Below are 27450 nucleotides of genomic sequence, written 5' to 3' on the forward strand. Positions count from 1 at the left end.
CTTGAGGCCTAAGCTTTGAGAGAATTCCACGCAAAAAAATGTTGATTTTACTTAGTAAGAGACAAATCTTATCGACTTATCCTCCAAATCGTAACGTATTATAAAGAACATTACAGGTAGGAGAGATTATTATCGAAACAAAATGTATTCAAACACATGTGTACCTGGCTTGAAAAAAAAAAAATAGCTTCCTTTCCTATCCTACCTGGGTTATCGGTAACATCGAGTCTTAATATTTTTTCTGTTTACAGTAAAACAACGTATTGATAATATATGAGATTTAGGAAGTATAAAAACGGAAAGTTTTGAAACTTTGACATAGTTCAACTAGTTCGATAGAGAGGAGCAATATTCAACATGAAGTCTGTAAGTATTCTTAAGAGACTTGTACAATAGTTATTTCTCTTCTATTTAGCTTAATGCCATATTCCATTAGTAATGTTAAAACCATATTCTGTTCATTTCGTATGTTATTACATATAAATTAATCGGTCATAATGTCATTACTTATAACATGGTGTGTATCTTTTAAGTTTGAGGTCTTCGTTCGATCTTAGATCTGAGGCTCACTCAGTCTCATTAAAAGCTCGTACCTGAGGCAATTTGGAGGAGTAAAGGGGCTGAAGTGTGTTATTAAAATTCGAATAATTCATTATTGAAATCCAATGTTTGGATATTCGAATAACATAGGAGAAACTATTCAAATAATTAATCGAATATCGAATATTCTATTAATTTCAAAAGAAGTAGTGTTGACTAAAACACTCCCATGAGTGTCTTGAAAGTGGAGAGAGTTTTCTTTGATATTCAGCCGTTAGGTCTTCATGGCTTACCTCGAAAGATGGTTGATCTTTCCATATTTACATTGTTATACAGAGATAGACTAACAATCCATTTTATGATCATACAATATCCTATTTAAAATGTATGTTTCTTCAAAGTGTGTGGATTGGGAAATTCCAGCTCCAACTTAGTCTTATGGGCCAGTGATTTATGTAATGTAATTCCTCACACCAGAAACTATAGCTAAACTACTGACCCACTGTGATCACTTGATTGATACGATAAACTATTATTTCTTCTTTGAAAAAGCAAGGAATTAAAATGGTTTACATTTTACTGATTCAAATATTATTTTCAAATATCATCCCTCGTCAAACATCATTCAACGTTCCTTGCTTTCTCAAAATGAATTTGAATTATATAAAGTTTTAACATAAGTTGAATTAAGTTCGATTTATAAACACTAAAATTAATAAATACGGAATTTAATTTTCGCAAAACAAGAGATATTTAAATAGATTCGATAAAGAATTCTGGAAAACCAAATCATTAAAATTCCAGTTTGTTTTAAGGGAAACAAAAGAATACTTTCGCTTATAAGTCAGTGGACTAAACTAGTTTAAAAAAAGTCACAAATGAATTTGTGAGATATCGAACAAAGATGCATACGAAGACGTCACAAAAGTAATATTAGAATTTTATGATATTGATGTACCATTTAAAATACGAGTGGGGTTCATATATATATATATATATATATATATATATATATATATATATATATATAAATTTCCATTCAATAAGTTTACATCGGTAAATCTAATGTTAACATTTTATAAACAATACTGTACACTGTACTACAAATTTAAATTTTCATATTTATATTCAACGTATAACTGCATGTTATGGTTTATATATAAGTTGAAGCTTGTTGAAGCTACAGAGAATGTCTTGCGAAGGGTAAAATACTATTTTGAGATACATCTCCTTTAGAAGCATTATTTATAGCAGACGTTAAATGGCGAATATAGTAGATACTCAAAAAATCAAAGAGGACGATTGAAACTGCAATATAAGTAAATCTACAGTATATACAATTTACGTTGTACTACGTGCTAAAGTAACCAAAAAATTACAGGGATAAATAACAGTTGACATTTTTAGTATTAAAATAACGCACGAGTTGATTATTAGATATTGAATTTACGTCCAAAAGTTTACAGTATAAACTGCTTAGAAATGTCTGAACATCACATTTATAAATTATAATAATCCTGTGCGGATTTTAGGGCAGAAAGGACTCTTCGGACTATATAATTTCTTGTATTAATACAGTCGTTCAAAGGCAATTAGCTGATCATAAGAAAAACTGCGCAAATTCGGAGTATCATGTCCAATGGAGGAAAATCAGGATATCTCAGTCCATGGATCTTTCATTATTCCAGTGACATTGATTTGTAATTGGGTTAGAAGATAACGATCTAGCAACTACAAGTCTGTAAAGTGTTTTTGATATTGTTGTAAATTGTATAGTATCGTTTGTTCCAAAACGCAAAGATGTGAATCCAATCTTGTTTTCAGCAATATGATCAATTATCGTGAAAAATTGTTTCAGTAAGTTTTTAAACCTTCTTAAGCCAATCGTCAAAATACGTTGGGAGTATTTTGCAAGATGAAATGGTTCTCTGTGTACCAACCACCAGTTTCAGATATTAAATCTCGAACTGTATTTACAGATAATCGCTTCCATTCAGGACTTGTCGAAATAAAACCTGTGCTTGATTGAAATATGAGACAGTTGTAAATAGGCAAAGAATGTAATTTTTCCCAAATTTGAATAAATGTTCATATGCTTCCATGAATTAATAACAGATTAATAGAAAGAATTTACACCGTTAATGGTATTTGTATTAAAATATCCATGAAAAAAATGGACATGGTATAATGGATATGTACAGCAGGACCATTAAGAACTGAATGAAAATTTAATTGTAAAATTTTTGCTATGAAATCTAGCCGTAAAGTTATTACTTTACTATAAATAAAATATGCACTGCTCCTAAACCACCTTGCATAATTGGAGAAAGTACATAGTTTCACTGTAGCCAATGATGCCTATTCCACAAGAAGTTCAAAAATAAATTATCTATTCGTGTAAGAAATCTGGTGGAAAACAGTAAACACATGTCTTAACTTCGATCCCACGATTTAAGTTTTACGTCCAACGATTTACTAGGTTAAAGGAGACGGTGATGATGAGAAATGAAGGAAATGAAAAAGGTGGGAGGAAACGAAGAACCCGAACGAACCCACGCACACGGTGTTTGTTCACCATAAAGCTCTCTTGATGCAAACTGTGATCGGACCAAGAACCCTATTGACCAGAGGCTATCAGTGAGCCATAGCGAGCACACAACATATTCAATAATAGTCGACTATTATAGTATGAAATGCAATACGAAAAGTATAAGTAATAATATAATTTGTCTGCAACAGTTAGTGATAGCCCTCTAAGACTAAACCAGGAGTAATATGGAATACTTCAGCATGCATTTTATTTGGTTTCGTATTTTAACCTGTTTGCTTTCCATAATTTGCCAAATTATGTATATTAGTAGTAATGTTAGGTGCTGTTGCCATGAGAGCTATATTGACTCCTAACAAACAAATCTGTAGTTATATATTCTAGGGTATAACTGATTACGACGTATTTATATTAGTGTGCCAAACATACATTGTTTGAGCATTCAATAACACAGATGTGCAAATAACATTACCCACTAGTACACATTTTAATCCCTAAAGCAAAATTAAGCTTGACACTTCCACAAACTTTGATAGATAGATAAATAAATATAGTTATATGTACATATAATATTTATACAAAAGAAAAGGATGCAATTGAAGATTCTGGGCTATGTTATATATTTAAAGCTGTTCGACTTAACAACTATAAAATCTCTATATGAAAATAGCCAGCTAATATACTGTTTTTTAAAAAATACCGATCAATTTTTTTTCTGTCTAATGTCACATGTAAAAAATAGATTATCAAAATGCTAGCACAGGTCTTTAAAAATCTCAAGAATTATTATTTGATGATATTTATTAATTACTATCGAGATATACAGAAGTGAATATATCATATTGGAGAATATAGAGTGGGGAACTTAATAATAGGATAGAACTGAAGTAGTAGCTAAATAGAGAATATAATACTAATTCATTTCTTGCTTCTTCTGTTTTATAGTTCATCATCCTCCTTGTATCTGCAACGGTTACGTTGGCTGATGTGGCTATAATTGAGCCAGCCACTGTATACGCAACACCACCGTTAGTTACAGAGTATGCTGCTCCAGCTCCAGTTTACGCACCACCACCACCACCACCACCTCCACCACCTCCTCCTCCAGCTCCAGTTCCAGTATATGAAGCACCAACAATAATATATGAGCCACCACCTCCAGCTCCAGTTCCAGTGTATGAAGCTCCTGCAGTACTATATGCTCCTCCACCACCACCACCTGCACCAACTACTGTATATGGACTACCTGCACCTACTACTACTGTGTACGCACCGCCTAAGCCAGCCACTACATATGGACTTCCTGTACTTGCCACCAGGGTGATTGTTTAATTGCCAGCTATATACATAAGGAAGTAGTACTGATGGTTATTCATTATATCTTGAATACCAAAAGCACAATGTTTCGATTAGTGACAAGGATCAAAAATAAAATAGATAAATCCCTTCGCTTTATGATTAGAAATCAACAAATTGTATTCTTTCTGTTAGTTATCTTTTGTTGTTCATAGTCAATAAATAAAACTGAATTAAATACTGTTTTTCTTAAATTCTTTATTATCAATTGGGTATAGAATAAAACCTTTTGTTACGTTTGAAAAGATAATATTTTGATATAAATTTAATCTGCCACTATGGCAGTATAGATACTTGCTGGAATGTTAATAGAAAGTATTCTCCAGAAACAACTTTGCCACTCGCCACTCTTTAAATCCCATTTTCTTTTTATCATAATTGTGTAGTATTTACCTTACTGTTAGAACTTCATACGTCACTGTTTTGGACTGTTTGTCTCACTGTTAGTGTATGTTTGTCACTATTAGGGGTATGCTAGTCTCACTGTTAGGGGTATGTTAGTCACCATTAGGGATATGTTAGTCTCACTGTTAGGGGCATGTTTGTTACTATTTAGAGGTATGCTACTCTCACTGTTAGGGTATACTTGTCACTGTTTGAAGAAATAATACAATAATACATATAGTCTGCTACTTAGCAGTGAATATATTTTTGTGAACAGTACATACTGTATATGACGAGCCTAGTATCAAAATTCGGTACATCAATTTCGCTTAGTTTCCAGTAATCTCGCAAAACGTGCAGTGAAGCTCCATATACACGCGTAAAAAATCCCATATTTGAACTACATTTTTAGTATGAAATATTAAGCTTTTAAACAAAATTCTGTTTCCATGGAATTCCTTTAGATCAAGCATATAACAAACGATATATAACTTAATTTTGGTAAAAAAATAATAATAATAATAATAAATTTGGCTGCTTTTGATACTAGGCGCTTCATATATAAATTTTTGATATATTCGAACAGAATAGAAACTACCAATTGTATCAGATCTGCAATGAACTTTTTAGTGCCATGAAAATTCGCTTTTCACGATTTTCTCAAAAACTACGCATGAAAAATTTACTCACAAGCATCTCATTTCGTTCAGGCGAATGTGATCTCTTGATTGATACATGTGGGCTATTATCTTTAAACAACATTATTAGTTAAACAAAAATTAAACTTTAATAAATGTTAATTATAATTGTGGGTTATGTATCATTAACTGTACTGTATTTTGTCAACTTGTTAATACCATCATAAAAAGATTCAGTACTGTACAGAGTGGATTAAAAATTCATACAATGTTTAACTGTGAACAACTCTGAAGTGGTATGACGGAAACGTTACATTTTTGGTAGCGTTAATGTTATATTAATATGTTCAATGTGTGATAAAGGTTGAAGAAATAATATTAATTTATACACGTTCAAACTTTTGGTCGTTAGCATTTACGCATTAGCAACGCTACACGAGGCATTTTCGCCGATCCCAAGAGGCTCATCCAATACATGACTCCACTCTTATTGGCTACGTACGGATGACGTCACAAAGATTCAAGTTCAACCTGCTACTATGCGTGTTGCTTTCGTTTCTGTGTTTTGTGTGTGCGTGTGTTTAAAAACAGAGAGAGGAGATTATCAATATTATTACTTGTGAAATACATTGCATTATAAGTCCTGATTTAGAGTCACTTCTTGCGCGGTACAAATAAATTATCCTTAAATAATTCTTCGTCCAAACAAAAGTGTTATAAAACGCACTTCACATAAATGTTATTATTGTCTACAATCTTAACATTTTTATTAGAGCACAGAGACAATATTAGCTGATGGTGCTCACAATGAATATATTGGCTTTTGCAGAAATCGTGCAATTTGTTATGCAACACCTTCTTTTGATTTCAAATTTATATACAGAACTTGGGTTCCACTCAATTGATGACGTAAAAATGAGAGCCTCTTGGCCTTGTTACTTTTACTATGTACAAAAATGTTTCTCAGATTAACTTTACAATACACGTTCCAGTTCGTCTTCATTTGCATCCAAATTTAGGTCTGGTTTAGACGTATTTGGAGGCAAATAACGTTGTAGGGTCGTTATTGACAGGGCCGGATCTACGGGGGGAGGGGGGAATTCGGGGCTTTTGCCCCAGGGCGCAGCTGGTTGAGAGCATGTAGGGGGCGCCATTTCGAGGCAAGATTAATGATAGCAAGTTTGGAAAGACGTATGGACGATGATGGGATGGTTGGTGGAATGAAAAATGTGGGAGAAAATCTGAGCTGAAAAATGTTCTCGCACTATTTGATTAAATTATAACCACTTCCTCTAATTCAGAAGTCAAATCAGTTGCCAAAAACTTAATGAAATCAATCAAAAATCTGAAATTTGTAATTAATTTAGTATTTTGGGACTTGGTTTTGCATTAAATAAATGGAGATAACAAAGAAATACAGAATAAGCTATGTTTCTTTTAGAGAAAAAATGTTCCTTGGGGACACACTTAGTATTCGAAGGGGCACATAATATTTTCACATGGTTCTATTCTATTTATTATTATAGACATATTATTTTGTTCTCCTCCGGAAGGGCATTCTGAAAGCTCCGGTGGGTAATGCCCACCTAGAAACATGTCTGGAAGAAACACTGAGAATGAGGATTTGACTTTGCAAAGGTTTCTTGATTGTTTATCTGATTTTTTGAACATAATCTCCAGGTTTAGAATTATGGATTTGACAGATGGCTGTCGGAAGCGAAGGTTACTATTAATTTGATCGATGCAGAAGATCAGTTCAGAGAAAAGTGTATCTTGAAGAAGAGAATGTCAGGAAAGGATGAAGCAAGACTTTTTACAGAAAAGGATCGCCTTAGACAATCTTTCTTCAGAATAATTGACCTTTTACGGGAAGAACTCATTAGTAGAATAGACTGGCTCAAAGAAGTAAGCAAGAACTTCAGCTTTCTCAGAGGAAGCTCATTGTGTGAAATTTCTTCGGAGGACCTGAAAAAATCGTGCGCGGATATCGCTTTGAAATACCAAGACGATTTGAATGGTGTAGAATTATGTGTAGAAATTGAGTGTTTAAAGACCAGGCTGTTGTATTCTTGCCGGACCTCAAGAAGTCCACCCCAAGGAATATACCGACATGATTACCGAAAATGGCCTTCACAGTGTCTGTCCAAACGTCTCAGTGGCTCTTAGAATTTTCTTATCCTTCCATGCAGTGTGGCAACTTGTGAAAGAAGTTTCAGCAAACTAAAACTCATTAAAACATACTTAACGTTCATCCATGGGACAGGAAAGGCTCTCAGATTTGGCAACATTAGTTACAGAGAGCAAGGTTGCTCAATTAATATCTTATGAAAAAAAAAATATTGAAGACTTAGCACAAAGGAAAGCCAAAAAACTATTTTTGTGAGCACATGTTACAAAACGAGAAGGGAATTATATAGAATGCCGTCATTAATAGATACTATAAATAAAGGTATTTGTTCTCTATATTTATTGTTACATATAAATGGATGTGAAACGTTAACCTACCTTAAACTGAAGCATATTACTAGAAGAATTATTTATACACAGGTGAAAGGCCCACATATAGAATGAAGCCAATATACACATGCGAGAAAAAGGCGATATAGACACGTGAAAAGCCAATATACACATGAGAAAAGTCAATATCACTTGCGGAAAGTTGATTTTGAGTTACATACTTATCTACACAAAGGTGGAAAGCTCGCACATAAAGTGAAGCCAAGAATACAACTGAAAAACCAATATACATACACAGGAGGAATCATAAAGTAAACCAATGAAGAATTTCCTGAGCCAACAGAAGAAGAGGAAGCTACAGATTATCAAGTTAAGGGCCCGTATTCATAGAAAAATGTTTCTAAATATAAAGGTAACGAAGAAAGTTCTGTCGCTTTTTCACTTACCACATTCAAACATCAATATGTCACCTAAGACGTACCTGGAAGATCAAAAATAGTCCCCATCAGCATCGACGACCTATTGCCAACGTACTGGAAGGCCATGAATACAATCAAGGTAGACCTTGGTGAACTGTGAAGCGAAGAAGGTGTCAAGAAGGTATCAAAATGCACCTCTACTAGGGATTTGAACTGGCGTTCTCTAAGGCGTCCAAGGAATGGAACAGATGATAATAAGACGGTGCAATGTCCGAGAAGTATGGCGGATGCAATAGTGTTTCCCATCCAAGGCGTAGAATGGTGTTCTGGGTCATCCTACCCACGTAGGGCTTAGCGTTGTCCTGTAAAAGGAGGACCCCTTTGTGATTCAGAAGTGCTGGCTCCAAACTGCTGACAGTTCGCAGTTGCATTAATGCTCTGACCAGCAGCAGTCCATCAAACACACAGGAGGACCTACTTCTGGTGTGGTTCTGGTTTCGGCTGTTTTGCAACCGGTTCATGGGATGCTAACCAATGATGACGGCGCCGTGGAGCTTTGTACAGGACCCATTTCTCATCACATGTAAACACCCTATTCAGGAATGGCTCCTTCTTCAAACGAGACAGCAGAGAAACACAGGTGTCTGCTCACGTTGCCTTCTGGCCCAGAGTCAAATCATGTGGGACCCATTGATCCAGCTTGTAATGCTTCCCACGTTGATGGAGGTGTGCGTTGAGGTGGAGGTTTCTCAACTCACACTGAATTGAGTGAGGTGGAGGTTCCTCACATGTCTGGGCACTAGTCGCCTCAATCGCTGCCTGAAGATCTTCATTTTGTACATGGGTTTGTTTTCCGGCACGTGGTGCGTCTTCAAGTGTTTCGTCACCGTCCTTAAACTTGTTAAACCACAGCTGCATTATTCGATAGTCACGACAACCTCACCAAAGGCCTGACATATCTTCCGCCCGCTGCAGCGGCGTTTGACCCCAGTTTAAACTCGTACAGCATACACGCCCTTATGACGAGGTCCCATGTTCACTCTGTCCTTACGCAAGTTCACGGTGTAACTGAACTACCACAACCAGGTAGTATGTTGGATATATCCACATCAACAGCTGAACTTCATCTTATGTCTATTCGCATTCAACTCGTGATGTGAGAGCCAAATGAACACAGGTCTCCAGGAAAAGCGACAAAACTTTCTTGGTTACCTTTATAGCTTGTTTAAATTGTTATGTATTTCTTTTGTTTTTTTCTATTGCAACACTAATATTACTTTGCGTTAAAATCTGAAGGACATTTCACAATAGGTCCGAATACATGTATGTAACAAGGTTGCATCTTCGACAACTATGGATTTCTTGCAAGGGAAATCTTGAGAATTTTGTTTTCAGTATAACAGAGTATTTTATTTTCGAAGTAAATGAGCTTCAGCAAACGAACCTGTTTCAGAATTTAAGTTTTAATAAATATCATAAATATTTAATATAAATAAAACGTACACATTGCATAATGTATCGGTTTGTGAGTTGATTAAACGATAAAATGACTTTTAATACTTCTCACTTTTTAACTCTTGGATATACCTACGCTTCCTAATTGGTTTGAAGCTCGTATGTGTACACACATTTGGGTAAAAGTTATAAAAGGGAGAAAGATGGCAATAATTTTCAACTTTTTAAAATATATATACTTTAACACAAGATTTGTTCCAATTCCTAACATAAAGTATTTAGATTTGGGAGGAAGGGAGCGCCAGAAAAACTTCTTTGCCCCGAGCGCAGTATTTCGTAGATCCGGCCCTGGTTATTGATAAGCCATGTTCGGTTCAATTGAACGAGAAATGCCCACCAACTTGAACTATCATAGATGGCCATTATTAGCTAGCATTCTTTATGAACCACATAAGGATACCAACTGGAATATACAAAGTAAATTGCATTATATTTCGATGGAGTTTAGCATCCCTTTCAACACTAAGATTATAATGAGACATTGACTTACTGCTTCATGTGGAATCCGAAGCATATGGGAATCGAATCCGGATCTCCTAAGCCAAAGACGCGTATGTTAACGATATAATCAGGAGATAGTTCCAGACAATGTAAAGTTAACCGTGCTTTTCTTTAGAATGAATATACCTGGGTCAACTTTACATTGCTTTAAACTTTAAACCAGTGGTTCCCAAGGGCCAGCCTCCTGAAGGGGGCTCGCTATTACGCTACGTATTCTGCTTGCCTACGTGACATCAATAGGTGGCACTAGGAATTGCAGTTGACAGTGTATTGTCTTATTTGCGAATGAATAGTTGCTGTTTCTTATTAAGACGAGGGCACTGTGGATCAGTGGTAGAGCGCTAACCTCTGTTGTGTGGAGTTTCTGGTTTAATATGTTCTGTGGTGAATAACATTGTACATGTAGCTTTACTCCCGATTCCTCCCACTTTCTCATTTCACCGAACCTTCTATCATCATTCATTTGCCTTAATCATCGTCTCCCTTAGTCTAAATTATTTATGTTGTTGTCGTTCGGACAAGGCTCGTATTATAGGCCTATTTAAATTTGAGTATTAATATTTCTTCAACCGTAAGTTAGTTGGTGATCAAAATTTAAAAAAAAAAATAATTTTAAAAATTAAATAAAAGGAATTTTCATGACAATAAAAGCAAACTTTTAATTAAGAATAATTTTAGCCTATAGGGCAGGCCCACAACCAGAGGGGGAGGCTCCTCCAGATACCAACACAAAATGCTATTATTAATACAAAAAAGCACAATTTAAATATTTGTAAGAGAATTTTTAATGACTTCGCCCCCCTAACATATTCATGCCCCACCCCCAAATTTTGTGGCTTATTTCGGGCTTGCTATAGGGTACAGGGAGCCGAAGTCTTGGAGGAACTATAAGTTTTATTAATACACTCTATTTCAGACCTCACCATTTCATTGAAATAATTGGTAAGTTTTACTGGGATAAAATATGCTTACTAGAGGAGATCTGTTTCATGAGTTACTGGAAAATTTAGGGGACCTGCTGAGAGTGTCTCAACAAGCAAAGGCAGGCGAGTAGAACCACAGAAGAGTTAAGGTGGTCATCAAGACTAGAAAAGTGCGCATAAGTTTTTTTTTTCTTTCGATAATTAGTATTTCCTTCATGTTTACATTGTTTACGTTATTTCTATTTCACTACTATAGTTAAGGGCTTGGCATTGCATAAATCAATTCTGTAGGTATTACTTTTTCTTTGTAAAGTAATAGATTTTATCCGTAAAGTTTCCACTTTTGTTCTATTCTATTCTCAGTTTACACCATATCCACATAGACCTAAGAATAATTCTTTAATTCATATTAAATACTACAAAACATTAGAATAACAACCAAGGGCACCATTTTGTGGTTTCCAAGGGGGGCAAATATAAGCGACGTTTCAAATATAATTCCAAATTTTGCTGTAACTAATGTAAAGATTCTGTTGGGTTTTCGATATTCCCAAGCAAAATTTCCTCTTAGGGGGTAAGCGCCTCACCTTGCCCCCGTGAGGGGACTTTTGTTTCCCTCTCAAACATTAACATAGAATTCAAGATCTGAAACATCTTTAAAACTTTCACACTGCAACGACGAATAAACTATTTACTTAAAACTGAGGTTAATACACATTACACAAACTACTTTCTACTCTGTTGACATCCGTTTAGTTCTGATATTTCAACAGTGGTAGAGCGTTCACCTTCGGTGCTTGGGGTCCCTGGTTCAATCCCAGCTCGCGCCGTGTGGACTTTGTGGTGGACAAACACCGTGCTCGTGGGTTTTCTCGGGATTCTCCCGTTTCCTCCCACTTTCATCATTCCACCATTTCACTCATTTCTCATTATCACCGTCTCCTTTAGTCTAACTGGCATAACCGTGGGACGTTAAACTAAAGATTTCATTTAATTTTTTTCTGATATTTCAAACTCAATTCTGGTAGTAAATTCGACTAGGCATTGGTGGCAAAATATTATTATAATGATGAAGTTCCTTTCAAACAGAAACGAGAACATCGAGATTCACAGTAAAATATATATACATATGTTAGTAAATCATAAAATTAATATCTTCAATTTTAGGCAATATATAGGTCTTTGTTTTGCAAAATTTTCGTTTCGCCTAAATTGGTTTGACAGTAGAAAGTTGTGAAAATTAAGGGAAATTGCAATTTTCTTAATTTTTCTCGTAGCTTAACTTTTAATTGGCCTGTCTGTTAGTCAGATGCGAATTTGAAAATCTTTAAGTTTTACGTCCTACGGTTATGCCGGTTAGGCTAAAGGACACGGTGATGATGAATAATGAATGAAATGGTGGATGAAGAAAGTGGGAGGAAACGGGAGAACCCCGAGAAAACCCACGCACACGGTGTTTGTACACCACAAAGTTCATTTGGCGGGGGCTGGGATCAAACTCGGGACCCCAATCACCAGAGGTGCTCTACCACTGAGCCACCGCGGCCCCCAGATGCGAATTTGAAACCATAGATAAAAATTTGAGAGAGAAAACTCAGTCTTGATTCGCAGAATCTGTTTGTTACTGCTTTGGTAGACTGTTGCGACTAGTGGTGGTATGCAGGGGTAAAATTAGATCTGAAAAGGTAGGGAGACAGTAGGTAGCGGCATGACGTCACGCCTTCCCCCCTGAGTATCTTTACCCATTGTAATTTTTTGGGGAGCTGGAGGGACATCATACATACTTTTTGGATGTGGGAGGACGGCCGGCCTCCGCGTTCTCCATCACTTTTACCCCTGGTGGTATGTTGTCTTGAGACACTGAATCGATTCCTCCCCCCCCCCCCCACAAAGATCACTTCTCGTTATCTATTACGTTTTTTTTTTTTTTTTTCCTATGGCGACAAACGTTGATACTGGAAATGGTTGATTATTTCCACTTCTGGGTTAAATAGAGGGTTAACAGATGAGATAGTATCTACTTTTGAAAGACTGAACAGTTTGCAAAACCGATTCTTGCTATTATCCGTTTATATCCTATGGCGACCAATGTTGAAACAGAAAACGATTGATTTCTACAAATTTCGGTTTGAATAGACGGCTAATTAAGAGGATGGAATCTACTCTTGGAACGCTAAATCGATTTAGAAAAAGTTCCTGACATCTTTTTCCCTTTTTTCTCTATGGAAATCAATAATGAAACCGAAGTAATACTACTGTAAATTGCCATCACTTTTTGTTTCAGTAGAGTATTACAGGTGGTCATGGCATGTTCCCTTAAGACACTGAATCGACTACAAAAATACCACATATCACACTCTGTTAGCTGTTTTATTCTATAACGATAAACAATGAAACCACATATTATTGATTTCTACCACTCCTGCTTTGAATAGAAAGTAATTGGAGGAGATGATGCTTACTTTCGGGATGGTGATTTAATTGCAAAAAATTGCCCTATCTTTTACCATTTTTGTTCTGTTGAAACCAGTATTAACCAGTATTAACAGTAAATTTTAAATTAATTCATTTTTTTTTTCGTTAGAGTGTTGCGGGTGAACATGATATGATGCCTTGAGAAGCTGAATTGTTTACCAAAAAAAAAATCTCGTATCTGTTACCGATTTTCTTCTACGCCGAAAAATGTTGAAACCAGAAATTGATAATTGCAACCTCTTTCGGTTCGAATAGAGGTTAATGGAAGCGATGTAACGTATTCTTTGGTCATAGAATCGATTACAGAAACAGCTTCTCGGCATCTTTTACCGTTTAGCAATAAACATGGCAACTAAAATGGTTGATTTCTACCAGTTCAGGTTTGAATATAGGATTATCCGAGGATATGAACTCTACTCTTGGTATAGCGAGTCGATTTAATAATACCGTTTCTTGATATATTTTACTGAAACCAGAAGTAATAGTAAGTTTAAACCATTCTGGTTTCAGTAAAGTGTTGCGGATAGTCATAATATGCTGTCTTGAGCATATGCTATAAAACTATATGTTCCTATCTGTTTACCTGTTTCCGTTTTAGGGCAAAAAAAAAAAAAAAAAACATTTAAATCAGAAATTGATAATTTTAACAACTTCCGATTCGAATAGACCGTTAATGGATAACATGGAATCTTATATTGACAAGGGAAATCGATGACAAAGTGCTGCATCACGATATCCTTTACCGTTCTTGTTCTCATAATAAACGTTGAAACTGGAAATAATTGATTCCTACGATTTGAATAGAAGATTAATTCAGAAGATAAAGCTCAGAAGCGAATCTAGAAGGCAAAAACTGGGGGCCAGCCAGAACTCAGACTATGATAGGTATAGGTCTATCATGAGTTTCTATAAACTTTCAAAAATATATAAATAATAGCTTAAATTACTTTTGTCCTCAAAATTGGGGACCCTAGGCCTCCCCTGCCCCGGGCTAATTCGGCCACTGATAAAGACTACTCTTGGGATGTTGAATTCATTACAAAGAAAAATTCTCGATATCTATGACCGTTTTTGTTCTATGGAAATCAATATTTAAACCGAAAGAAATAGTAGAGTTAAACAACTTCTGGTTTTATTAGATAGTTGCTGGTAGTCATAATATGTTGTCTTGTAACGTTAAATCACTTGCACAAAACCACTCGTTGCTATCTGTTTCCATTTTGGTTCTACGGCAAAAAACATTGATACTGGAAATGGCTAATTTCAATTATTTCCCGTTTGAAGAGATGACTAACGGAGAAGAAGGAACCTATTCTTGGGATTAAGTTTCAGCTGATGGTGTTTTTGTTCCAACTTATTATGTGTAAAATCTTGAATAAATTGAGAGTATTCCGTGATGCCTGGTTTGTACAGACCACTACGTAACGATCTCACTGGGAACACATGTAGCATTTTCTTCTTCGTGATGGGCAAAAGTTAAGAGGGTGAATTTGATTACATTTGATACATTTAAATACACGATCATTCAGTTCGCTTGGATTTTTTATATAGCGGATAAACTTTCATTTTGCTGCAATTTTACAATGGTAGCCTGCTGATACCTCAAAATTTGAAGTAAACACAGCATTCATTGATCTCTACTATAACAAAAATAAACATCCTTGCCGTGGTCTCTGTCATGGTTGATTGAAAAGTAAACTGCGCCAGTTGATATATTGTTATCAGATTACAAGGAACAACATGACTTCTTTCACTATTATGATAATGTAATGCAACAGCCGCAAATGGACAACCTACTTCAGTCCAAATTGCAATCTTGATGTGGAATATAATGGAGCCTTCTGAAATCGTATCAAATCTTTTATTTTCTACTAAGTATTACATGTTAAACTTTATCATCCATACCAATGCACCAAGGATGGAATAAATAATTATAACTTTGTACCAAACACGATTATAACAACATGAATATCATTATTCCATTATTACAATACAGTCGAAGACCGCACAGACTCAAATCCAAAACTAAGTACAAATAAGTGAGTTTCGTTTCATTGTGTGAAACTATGGTAGACTTCTAAAGTATGGGAATTCAATTTCAAGTACTATAACTACTATATCTATAACTACTGGTTGCAGTACATTAATAAGATCAAAGATTGAACCTGTTCTTAGGACATTGAATTAATATCAAAAATCCATTACTAGCTATGCCTTCTGTTTTTGTTCTAAGGCAATAAGTGTTGAAATCGGAAATGTTTAATTTTAACCACTTCTAGATTAAACAGACAGTTAACGGAGAATATATATATAGCTCATTCCATTTCAGATATACTATTTGGTTTATCTTCTGATTATTAAAGGACAAAATAATAATAAATAGTGTTGTCACTAGACGAGACTAAAAGCTTAACAATAAATAATAAAGCTCCACAATTTGTAAAGACATAATAGTAAACTGCGATCTATACCGGTACTTATCATATGTATAATTATTAACAACTTTAGCTCCCAGAGGAAATCAAACGATAGCTATCTGATTCTACCTCATTTTCCTCTAATTGCGAGACGACAGATGTTCAAGACAAGACTAGACGAGATTTCTACAATATTTACGAGACAAAGCGAGAAAATCTTATTTTAAGTCTAGTCTCGTCTTGTGCGCAAAATTCAAACTTATCTTTTTCACTTCTAGAGTGAAAATTTTGTTCTAGAAATTTGATAAAACGTACTCTATTTGGACTGTTCTATATACGTAGAACAATCGTTTCGTTTAGTCTCCCGATATTGGAGTTGTAAATTACATTCTTAAATAGGAAATGTGTGTAACAGGAAAAAAAAAAAAAAAAAAAAAACAAAGAAATTAAATCTGAAGTTTTACGTCCCACGCTTACGCTGGTTAGGCCAAAGGACACGGTGGTGATGAGAGATGAGTGAAATGGTGGAATGAAGAAAGTGGGAGGAAACGGGAGAGCCCCGAGAAAAATTCACGAGCACGGTGTTTGTCCACCACGAAGTCCACACGGCACAAGCTGGGATTGAACCAGGGACCCCAAACACCGGAGGTGAACGCTCTATCACTGAGCCACCGCGCCCCCGTGTGTAATAGGGAAATACTTAGGCGATGAATCATGGGGACCCGTACTAACCACCTGAATTCCCGACTTTTCTGTGAATTTAGTCTAATTTTGGGGGTAATTTTACGAATTTTATTATAATTTGTCCTCATATTGAATATGGAGCCCCCGAAATAAATTTCTGCATGTATGCCTAATGTATATTGTTTAATTGAAGAAATATCTTACTCGGTAATTTATGGTTCTTGTAAATATGAAATGGAATTTTTAAGTTTTACGTCCCATGATTATACCGGTTAGGCTAAAGGAGATGGTGATGATGAGGAATGAATTAAATGGTGGAATGAAGAAAATGGGAGGAAACGGGAAAATCCCGAGGAAATCTACGCACACGGTGTTTGTCCACCACAAAGTTCATTTGACAGAAGCTGGTATCAAACCAAGGACCCCATGCACCAGATGTGAACGCTCTACCACTGATTTATTGTTCTTGCCTTCTATTTGCTAGAATTGAAGCTTTTCTCACTTCAAAGATCTTGGAGCGATACTGCGACCTTACACATGAACGCGGATAGAAAATATTTTTCGTTTACCTCTGTGAAATATGTAATACAATTTTTTGTTCATGGTTCCTGTAGATTTATAAAGATAAAAGCTCTTAAGTATATTATCTGCTCAAGTCATAGGTAAAGATAATTAATATTAATGTACCAAATTTCTTAGTAACTTAAAACATGTTTTGCTGTTTTTCACTGGAAAAGGATACTGCCATGAAAAGTAAAAGTTTTCCCTAACCCTGAGGCATTAGTTTTGAAATAATAATAAAAAAAAAAATGATTGCACTTGAGACAGTAAGACAAAACTTTTATCAACAAATCTTGTTAAACTTTACATATTACAAACAACATTAGCTGTAGAAGGTACGATAATTATCGGAACAAAACGTATTCAAACATACATCTACAAAAAGTCCTCTATTTTCTTCGCTACCTGACTTATCAGTTACGTTGAGTCTAAATATTTTGTTATTTACATTAAAATAACTGACAACATGTGATTTTTAAAAAAGTATAAAAACGGAAAATTTAAAAATCTTGTCACAGTTCAACAGTTTTGATACTAAAGAAGCAACATTTAATATGAAGTCTGTAAGTATCCTTAAGATTTTTAGTTCATTTATGTTCAGCTTAATGTCTTATTCTATTGATTTTTTCAAAACCATAATTTTCATGATGTTACATAAAAGAGGCGCGGTAGCGTGTCCATAAGCCGTCTGCATGGCAATTGGGCAATCCGAGTTCGATCCCAGGGGGAAATGCCTTTCAGAATAAAGGAGAAGTTGCTTATGGCAAATGAATGATGATGAAAGCATTGGTGGAATGAGAAAGTGGGAGGAAAGCACGAGTATCTCGAGAAAAACTCACAGATACGATAGTGTTTACCACAAACTTACTTGTCCGGGATTGAACCAAGAACCCCGCGCACCAAAGGTAAGTGCTACACCACTGTGATACCGTGCCCCAACAATCCCGGTGGGGGAAGGAAATATTTCTCGTTTCAATGCAGCACTGAGATTCACTATATGTTTTTAAAAATTACTACTTGGCCGGAGGGGTGATTTTTAAAATGTAAAAGGATCTCTTTTAACATGAAATTTGGTATTTCGAGTTTTGATTTAAAATAACTAAGTCAGGTTAATGTTTAGTGGTTTTTGACACACTATAGTAGAAACGAAGAAAAGAGATGGGAACAGTAAATAGTGGAAATTGCCAACTGTGATAAGGTGAATATATTTCGTAATCTCTTGTGGTTACAAACATGAAATTTTGTATTTCGATATTTAACTTGGAATAATGAAAAGACATATTTAGTTAAGTTTTTCTCTTTTTTTTTAAAAAATATTTCACTTAGAAGGAAGCCAGGGTTCTGATGTGCAACTAGCTATAAACAGAAGAGTTAGGCAGGGTGAACTTTCAAGTCGTTTTTTGCTTAATTTAGTTTTAGATATGGCAGTGACAGAAATGCTTAACCCAAAAATAGGATACAAAATATAAAGAGTGTTATGCTCCAGCATCACAGCTATGCTGTTGTTAATGGTTTTTCATTGTTTCTTATTTATTTATTTCAAGTTTCAATTTATTTATTCTTTTGTCCATGAATCATCAACCAATATAAATTTTGATATTGAGAAACACATGATGTAACCAACATATTATCTATCTGCACCAATAAATAACTCTAATGGAAAGTACTACAGGAATGTGATCGTTGGTCTGTATCATATTGTAGAAAAAAGAAGAAAATCGATTTGCAGTTATAATACTTCCGATTTCAGATGAAATGATTGTTATAATTTAAATACAAAGTAACTTAATGCTTGAATACGTTTTAATTGTGCTCATAACTCAGTAAATTTATCTTTGAAGAAAATAATATTTAGTGGCCTTTTTCAAGGTAATATTAAATTTAATTTATATATTGTCCGGAAATATTTATTTTGTGTGTTACGAAGATGGATAAAATGATTAACTAAGCAAATCTTCGGGAAGCTTTGCTTCCCCTTTTCCTATGCTACTGCATAGCCATGCCACTAATTGAATCCAGAATGCGCAAATACTAACTCCAAATGTTTTCAATAATCCAAAATTGCCAGTTTCTTGTTTTCATATTGGAATTTTACATAAATTGATGAGTTTATTCGTATTCTGCTTGTAATACATGACGATGAAGCACGAATCGAAAGGATATAACAAAATTAATTTCAGACACGTTAATTACCTACTGCGGCATAGCAACATTCATGATAATATTGTGTTAATGAAGATCCTGTTCTAAATAATTCTTTTGTAAGCCTGTACTTTAAGCCTTTTCATGACAGTTACCGTAGAATCTGTGTGTAATAACAGGAATAGAGTGTGTATAATTGTTAAATGAAGTTAAATACTGTATTAATAGTTATACAGTTAATGGAATATGTATGGTGTATACATATTTTGAATTAGTGCATATGGCAAATAATTTGAATAATTATTTAATATAAAGATAAGAATTTTATTTAGAATGCACATTCGCCCGTTATGAAGACGCCAGACCTAACTGTAAACTGTATGAAGAAGGATTGGGTTATACTAGGCTTCTGAAGCAAATGATACATGATGACGTATTACTATCTGAAAGTAGTTGTATTTTATGCCACATCTTCGGTAATCTAACGAACTAACAGCTTTATCTTTGTCTCAACATTATCATGTCTTTATTTGCACAGTATACGAGTAACTATTCAAAATTTAATCTAAATTAGAAAATGCATGCAAAACCTGAATAACATTATATCAGCTTAACCGAATTTAAACTCTTGAAAACTTACTACAAAACTTCTGAACTTAACCTAATTTTGCTACATTTCGGAAATGCACCACAATGATTAAATTTAAACTGTACCATGAAGGCTGCCGATATATGGAGTTGTAAAAGAAGACAGGAGCATGTAGTACTACTCTTTTCATATGCTGATGATATTGCGCTGGTTGTCAATAGTACAAAAGATCTACAAAGGTTAATGAATATCTTTAATCACAAAATTAGTAAAGTAGGTATAGAGGTATCTGTACTCAGGTATCTGTGTTTTGAAATATGTGACGTTTCGTTTAGAACTGTACAAAAGCCATGGATAAGCAAACCTTTTTTAGTCACAACTGATAATAAAGAGTTAAAATGAAAGAGTTTTTGAGAGTGTAACAATGTTAGCTAAAGGTAAGCTGATTTAAAAATGATCTGATTTGTAGTGATTTCTTATTTAAACATGAACCCCTGCATTCGAATTATCTTGTTCGGATCATTCTTCATAGAGTATATCATAAAACAGAGAAATGAGTATCGTTTCATACTGTCAAACTTAAGACTACTAAACTATGCGAATTCAATACTCAAACTTGAAATAAAATGAAGTGAAATCTTCGAGGTTTACGTCCCCCGGTTATGCCGGCTAGGCTAAATGAGACGGTGATTATGAGAAATGAATGAAGAAAGTGGGAGGAAACGGGAGTACCCCGAGAAAACCCACGAGCACGGTGTTTGTCCACCATAAAGTCCACACGGCGCGAGCTGGGATCGAACCAGGGACCCTAAGCACCGGGGGTGATCGCTCTACCACTGAGCCACCGCGCCCCCTACTCAAACTAGAAATAGTGCACTGGTTGAAATAGAGTAACAAGATCAAAGATAGAACCTGTTTCTCGGATGCTGAAACCACATCAAAACTCCATTACTCGCTATTTCTTAATGTTCTTGTACCATAGCGATAAAGGTTAAAACAAAAACAATCGTTTATTTGAACCACTTCCGGTTTGAATCGAGGGCTAAGAGAGGAGATGAAACCTATTCTTAGGAAGCTGAATCGATTACAAAAAGAGCATCTTGGTAGCGTTTACCGTTTCTGCTTTACGGAAATCCAAATTGAATTCGGGAGTAATAATATTTCCGGTTCTGGTAGAGTGTTGTGAATAGTCATGTTATGTTACCTTGAGCGGCTGGATTGTTTGATAAAAAAAAAAAAAAAAAAAAAAAAAAAAACAGGTACCTGGTATCTATTACCATTTCTGATTTCTTCTTTCTCACAACCTCCCTCGCACATGGAAGGCAGTTATAATGAACAAAATCACAAATAACTAAACAATAAGCAGCACTTTAACATTTAAACGATTTTGGCGTTGCTTTTGTGGTTCTCGGTGAAGATTTCACCATCGATTGGAATGATTATGGCTTTGTTTCAACTTCAGAACCAAGACCCAAGTCTCAGTCACCTATTATGATTTTTTTTTTTATTTTTTTTTCAGGAAGCTATCGCATTCATTTCGAAAATTTCTTCACACGTATTTCTTTCAGTTCATTTTTTTAGGTACCATGGAACGAATCTTGTAACAACATGATGTATGTTCAGTTTCTCTACTTGAAACACATAACAGAATAGTGTACTGTTCATACTTCCTCAGCTATTTCGCCGGACGATCAAACAACGACTCTTCCATATAACATCGGGAACTTTCTCAACATAATGTCATCATATGATATTGGTAGACATCGACGTTTTTCCTTCATCTTCAATAGATATTCTTCTTGCTTTTAAACGTTGAAACCGCTCATAACACTGGGTTCGACTTCTAAATTATTTTCCCTACTCTTAAAAAAAAAAAAAAAAAAAAAAAAAACTTTTTCAATATTTTTGTTCATGTCTTGCCCAATTCGAAATAAAATTTGATGCACACACATACACTGCTCTTCCGAAATCTTCATTTTTGAAATACCACAAAATTTCCACAAGTATGGAACACAACTCCAACGCTTGCAGTCTCACAATAATAAAAGACAGAATGATGCAATTACAGTTAATATCCTTGAGAAGAATCCCACTAATCTGTGCTGGCATGGAATAAGTCAAGTACAACTTGGTTGATCAGTATTTCTTTGAAAGTTCAGTTTTTTTTTTTTTTCTGGTCAGATCTCATGTAAATGTAATATTACTTGATATGAATTTCATTTTATTCCCAAATCAAGGAACACTTAAATCAAGTTGAAGAATAATTTGGTAAAATCAAGCCGTTAAAATTCAATTTCATTTCGTAAAAAAAAAGAAAGAACATTTTACCAAATATAGTAGAGCCACGATTATCTGAGCCTGAACAATTGAACGTGCTGTACAACAATTAATATAGGCCCATTTAATTATTATATTGTACCTCAAGCCTTTACTACTTACGTAAATTACCATTACTGTCGTTTATTTTGCAAGTCTGTGTTTCCGAATCCCGATTAACCGAGGTTAGTCAGATGAACATTAGCTCTGATAATCGGTGCTCTACTGTATTTCAATAGGTTAAGAATAAAAAACATGGTGTAGGCATTGAATAAACTTAAGCTTTCTACTATTGCAAAGTGTCATGAAAAGGAACCATACACAGCAAAAAATGAGGTGTTGAAACAACAAAATGATTACCAGTTCAGCGTGTTATTTGTGTGTCAATTCAACACCAAGCACATCGCCTGCAGAGCATATCAGAAATACTTCGTTACTGGCTGTGAGTATTTGCATTGCTTTTATTGTTTGGTATACGCAAGGGTGCCCACAAAGGGGGCTATGACGCAAACTGCGTCATTGAAATATTGGGGGGGGGGTAAAAATCTATATAAATATGTCTGAGGGGGTGTAAAAATTAATCGAAAAGATTTTTTTCATGGAAGAACACCTACAGATAGACAATTGAGGGGGGTGCGTCATGGACATGAGGGGGGTTGGGCACCACTGGTATACGTAAATCTTTGCGAAATATATTTCGCATTTATTCCAAGTAATTAATAACATTCTGTTTTCTGTAATTGGTCACAATAATATTGTTGTAAACCTGTGAATCATCTGACAACAGTTACACAGATAGCAATGCTTTCATTTATTCTCTTTATCTGTTATTTTTGTGTCTTAGCGAGTATGAACAGAAGATGGCAGAACTATTACCTATGTAACTCTTATCAGATGATTCACAGGTTTACAACAATATTATTGTGACCGATTACAGAAAACATTATTTGTTACTTGGCATGAGTGTCAAATATATTTCACAAAGCTTTTCTCATATCAAACGATAAATATTAATGCAAATTTTCTCAGGAAGTAACTATTTGTTTCTGATATGCTCGAAAGGCGATGTGCTTGGTGCTGGATTAACACACAAGTAACACGCTAAAGTAGTAGTCATTTTGTGTTGTTTCAACACCTCAGTTTTTACAGTGTAACAAAGCGTTGGGCTTTCTTAGATGCTACTTCATTTAAAGAAAAAAAAAATTAAAAAGGTTTGTAAAAAAAAAAGGATACAGTCGATGATTTTCCATTCTTTTTTCTTTTAAGTTAAAGATCCTTGATTTAACAATTTCAAAATTTCTAACAAAAGTAGCCTGTTGATGTATTATTAAAATAATACTTATTCTTTAAAAATATTAAAATTGTGTAATATTACAGATCAAAAATTTGAACTACCAAAATGCCAACCAAGAGTCATAAAGAAGAAGAGTCATTAAGAATTATTGAAAATCATAGAAAAAAATTGCGATAATACATGGAAGCATGATAATATTATGTAAAGTATAGTAATAGCTAAATGGAAAATGTAATGCTGATTTATTTATTGGATATTTTGTTTTACAGTTCCTCGTCCTGCTTTTAACTGTAACGGTTACATTGGCTGATGTGGCTATAATTGAGCCAGCCACCGTATACGCAACACCACCGTTAGTTACACAGTATGCTGCTCCAGCTCCAGTTTACGCACCACCACCACCACCACCTCCTCCACCTCCACCCCCTCCTCCTCCAGCTCCAGTACCAGTATATGAAGCACCAACAATAATATATGAGCCACCACCTCCAGCTCCAGTTCCAGTGTATGAAGCCCCTGCAGTAGTATATGCTCCTCCACCACCACCACCTGCACCAACTACTGTATATGGACTACCTGCACCTACTACTGTGTACGCACCGCCTACGCCAGCAACTACATACGGACTTCCTGTACTTGCCACCAGGGTGATTGTTTAATTGCCAGCCATACAAATAAACAAATAGCAATGATGGTTATTCGTTATACCTTGGACATCAGAAGCATAGAGGTTGAACTAGTGGCAACCAAACTGAGAGGCGAATGGATTAAAAATAATAGATGAATTATTTCTCTTTTTGTTTTGGTACTAATATAAACTGTATTATTTCTGTTAGTTATTTTTTTCTAAAAAATTTTAAAAATCAATAAATCGAAGGAAACTAATAGAGTTGTTCAGTTTTATTATCCAATTGTTTACAGAATAAAACCATTTTACATTTGAGGGATAATAGTTTGATGTAGATTTCATATGCCCTTTTATAAATGTTGATAGGAAATGTATAGAAAACCTGTGTGAGAGGCATCTTTTTCATAATCATAGTAGTAACAGTTGAGTATTTCGGATTAAAATAAAGATATAATATCGAAACAGGGCTTATGGATAAAATTACATCTTTTTATTAGAACTATTATTATTTTTAAGGGACGTAAGTAACCAGAATTTTTTGAACAACGTAGTACATAGGAAACTGTACAATATCCAAGTTCGCTGTGTCTTTTTTATTTTTCAGCCCAATGATTTATCTGGGAATAAGTTCTTTCTTCTTTGCAGTGAGCAGGAATTTTACTGTTTTTATCTGCACATTTATTAAACCTCTCTTGTTCTATGCAAATTAACTTTATTTTTTTAAATTATACATGAAATTAATACATTTAATATTAAATTTGATTTCTAAATTTTGAAATTGAAGCATTTCACCGAATAACTACGTGTAGCACCATTCAGTAAATTTCAGCTTAGGGCGGTCTTAGAACGGTCAGGATCTCACATTCAAATGGACGTATATAACATATGACTGACGAAGATAACATACATATATGTATTTAATAAAAGGAAGACTGTTAGATATCAGACATCTTGCAACGGCATGATGTAACATTTAAGGACAAGGCCTATGTAGCATACGGATAACGTATGCTCCGTACTAATTTCTGTAATAAGCAAGAGGATTCCGTATATTTATACAGTAAGGGACTCTTCTGGATGGTGCGGCCATATGGAGATTTACAGCAAATCTGCTCCACCAGTTGAGTCCGAAGCATTTGCCAAGAAGTATTGCAACCGAATTAGCTTTAAAGGAAGACGGGTGGCACTGAAAATTCTCGTACAGCGGGCCACATAAATTCTTGATGTACAAAATCCGTGAGTTAGGCAACCCAACTAACGCCCGCTCCAAGATTAATTACGCCTGGTAGAGCAGCTAGAACAGCAGCATGAAGTTGCCCCCACCTGTTAAAAGAACAATTAGTAAAGAGTGTGGAGAGATTCAGAAGTGGAGGGAAACGCAGGCTGATGAAATGACAAAAGGGAGTCTTTGGATACTTGTACTCACAATAATTCTTTTTTGTGTGATACACATGTAAAATTATACACAGACACTTAAAAAAATACTGACACTAGAAACGCCGACGAAAAGTTAACAGTTGAGGGACTTAGTTAATCTTATACTGTAGTTAACTCAAATGAGGGATTATATAAACAAGTTTACTTAGTTCAAATAACTATACATATTCGAGTATCAAATAATATACGGATAGATTATACGGCATCTGTAGTAGGTCTTTATTAACTAACTCAAAGCTTTGCGCTGAGTTTTGAAACTATTAACAGCAGTCCAACCAGCAAATCAATTAAAAATATGGATGGATCATTTGAGGGAAAGAACCCAACCTCCAATGAAAATTTTGGGGGTCTAACAGAGCGTGAGCTCTTAGGTTCTGGCGCCACTGATTAATACGTAATACTACTTCGAAAGAAGGAATTGCTAATTTCATTATTTATTAAATGATTTTAGAAAATGCTAACTATTGATAATTTATTTGTAAATATTAAAAATGCAAAATTTGATAACACTCAGACGAGTTGGAGAACTTATCCGTATTAACGTATTTCCAGTTAGGTTGCAAATATAACTGAGGGTTCATGATTTGTTCAATATTTGTGAAAATTTACACATTGAGACACAGAGAGAAAGCAGGAGAATATAGTGTCAACAAACAACAACTTTAAAATGCAAGAAATTAACGGATAATATCAAACGGATAATATAGAACGATTACCAGAATTAACTCTGTAACTGGTTTTCTCCATTTTTCTTCCTTTATTTTCAGGATTACATCTTCACTAAATTTCTCATCTGGAGATTATCTTTCATTTAGGAGCATCCAACTGGAGCTCAGCCTTTTAAATGAAACATTTTAAAAATTGTGTAAAGGGGAAAGACGAGATTTGAACCCGAACTGCGGGACTAGAAAAGCACGACTCTAACCACTCATCTAAGCGTTACTTATTCTGGCTTGCTTTTATAAAGAGCCTTTTCAGTTCGTTCAAAACAGTTGCTTATTAATAGTCAAATTTACTGACAAACAACAGGAATATGTAACTGAGAACTCGGAGGGTATTCACTAAATTATCAACATTACAGATTTTTAAAAAAAACAAAATAAAGAACTCCTTTATTTTGAATCCAATACGGCGCGTCTGTTATACGAAATTTCACATAAGCAAGTCCCCACGTTAAGCGGGTTTGAATATCCAGACTTCTAACTATGGAAACATTTATGACCACTCCAACCCCAATCATTTCAGAGATTCAACCTGTTGTATATAAGTTATTCATAATATGAATGAACACGACTGAAAGAGTGAGCAGAATTGGACTTCAATTTTTTGTTTCAATTTATCTTTACGAATAGGACAAATATCAAGTAATATGTTTGCTATAAGAACTACACGTCTGAGATTCATCTCATTTTGGAGAAATTATGCTGTAGACGGTAGTGAAAATTTCGCCCAAGTATACGGTAATTTTCAGTGCCTGTCGATTATGCCATCCGCCTTTCTTTAAAGCTAATTCAGTTGCAATACTTCCTGGCAAATGCTTTAGACTCAATTGATGGAGCAGTTTTCCGTAAATTTCCATATGGCTGTACCATTCAGAAGTGTCCCTTACTGTACAATATACCGCTG

At 34.9% G+C, this 27450-nt stretch overlaps 2 protein-coding genes across 2 annotated transcripts; both read left to right on the forward strand.

Moving 5' to 3' along the window:
- Positions 1-211: 211 nt before the first annotated feature.
- LOC145686599 (uncharacterized) lies at positions 212-4622 on the forward strand. The gene is made up of 2 exons (XM_081760055.1): positions 212-366; positions 4034-4622. Exons 1-2 carry the CDS (start codon positions 358-360, stop codon positions 4418-4420), a joined length of 396 nt encoding a protein of 131 aa, XP_081616181.1. The 5' UTR covers positions 212-357; the 3' UTR covers positions 4421-4622.
- Positions 4623-17821: 13199 nt separating this feature from the next.
- LOC145686600 (uncharacterized) lies at positions 17822-24644 on the forward strand. The gene is made up of 2 exons (XM_081760056.1): positions 17822-17981; positions 24029-24644. The coding sequence occupies exons 1-2, from the start codon at positions 17973-17975 to the stop codon at positions 24416-24418; spliced, it is 399 nt and encodes a 132-aa protein (XP_081616182.1). The 5' UTR covers positions 17822-17972; the 3' UTR covers positions 24419-24644.
- Positions 24645-27450: the final 2806 nt, after the last annotated feature.

The sequence above is a fragment of the Thermobia domestica genome, chromosome 5 (genome assembly GCF_964235325.1).
Source record: "Thermobia domestica chromosome 5, izTheDome1.hap1.1, whole genome shotgun sequence".
Classification (NCBI taxonomy): domain Eukaryota; kingdom Metazoa; phylum Arthropoda; class Insecta; order Zygentoma; family Lepismatidae; genus Thermobia; species Thermobia domestica.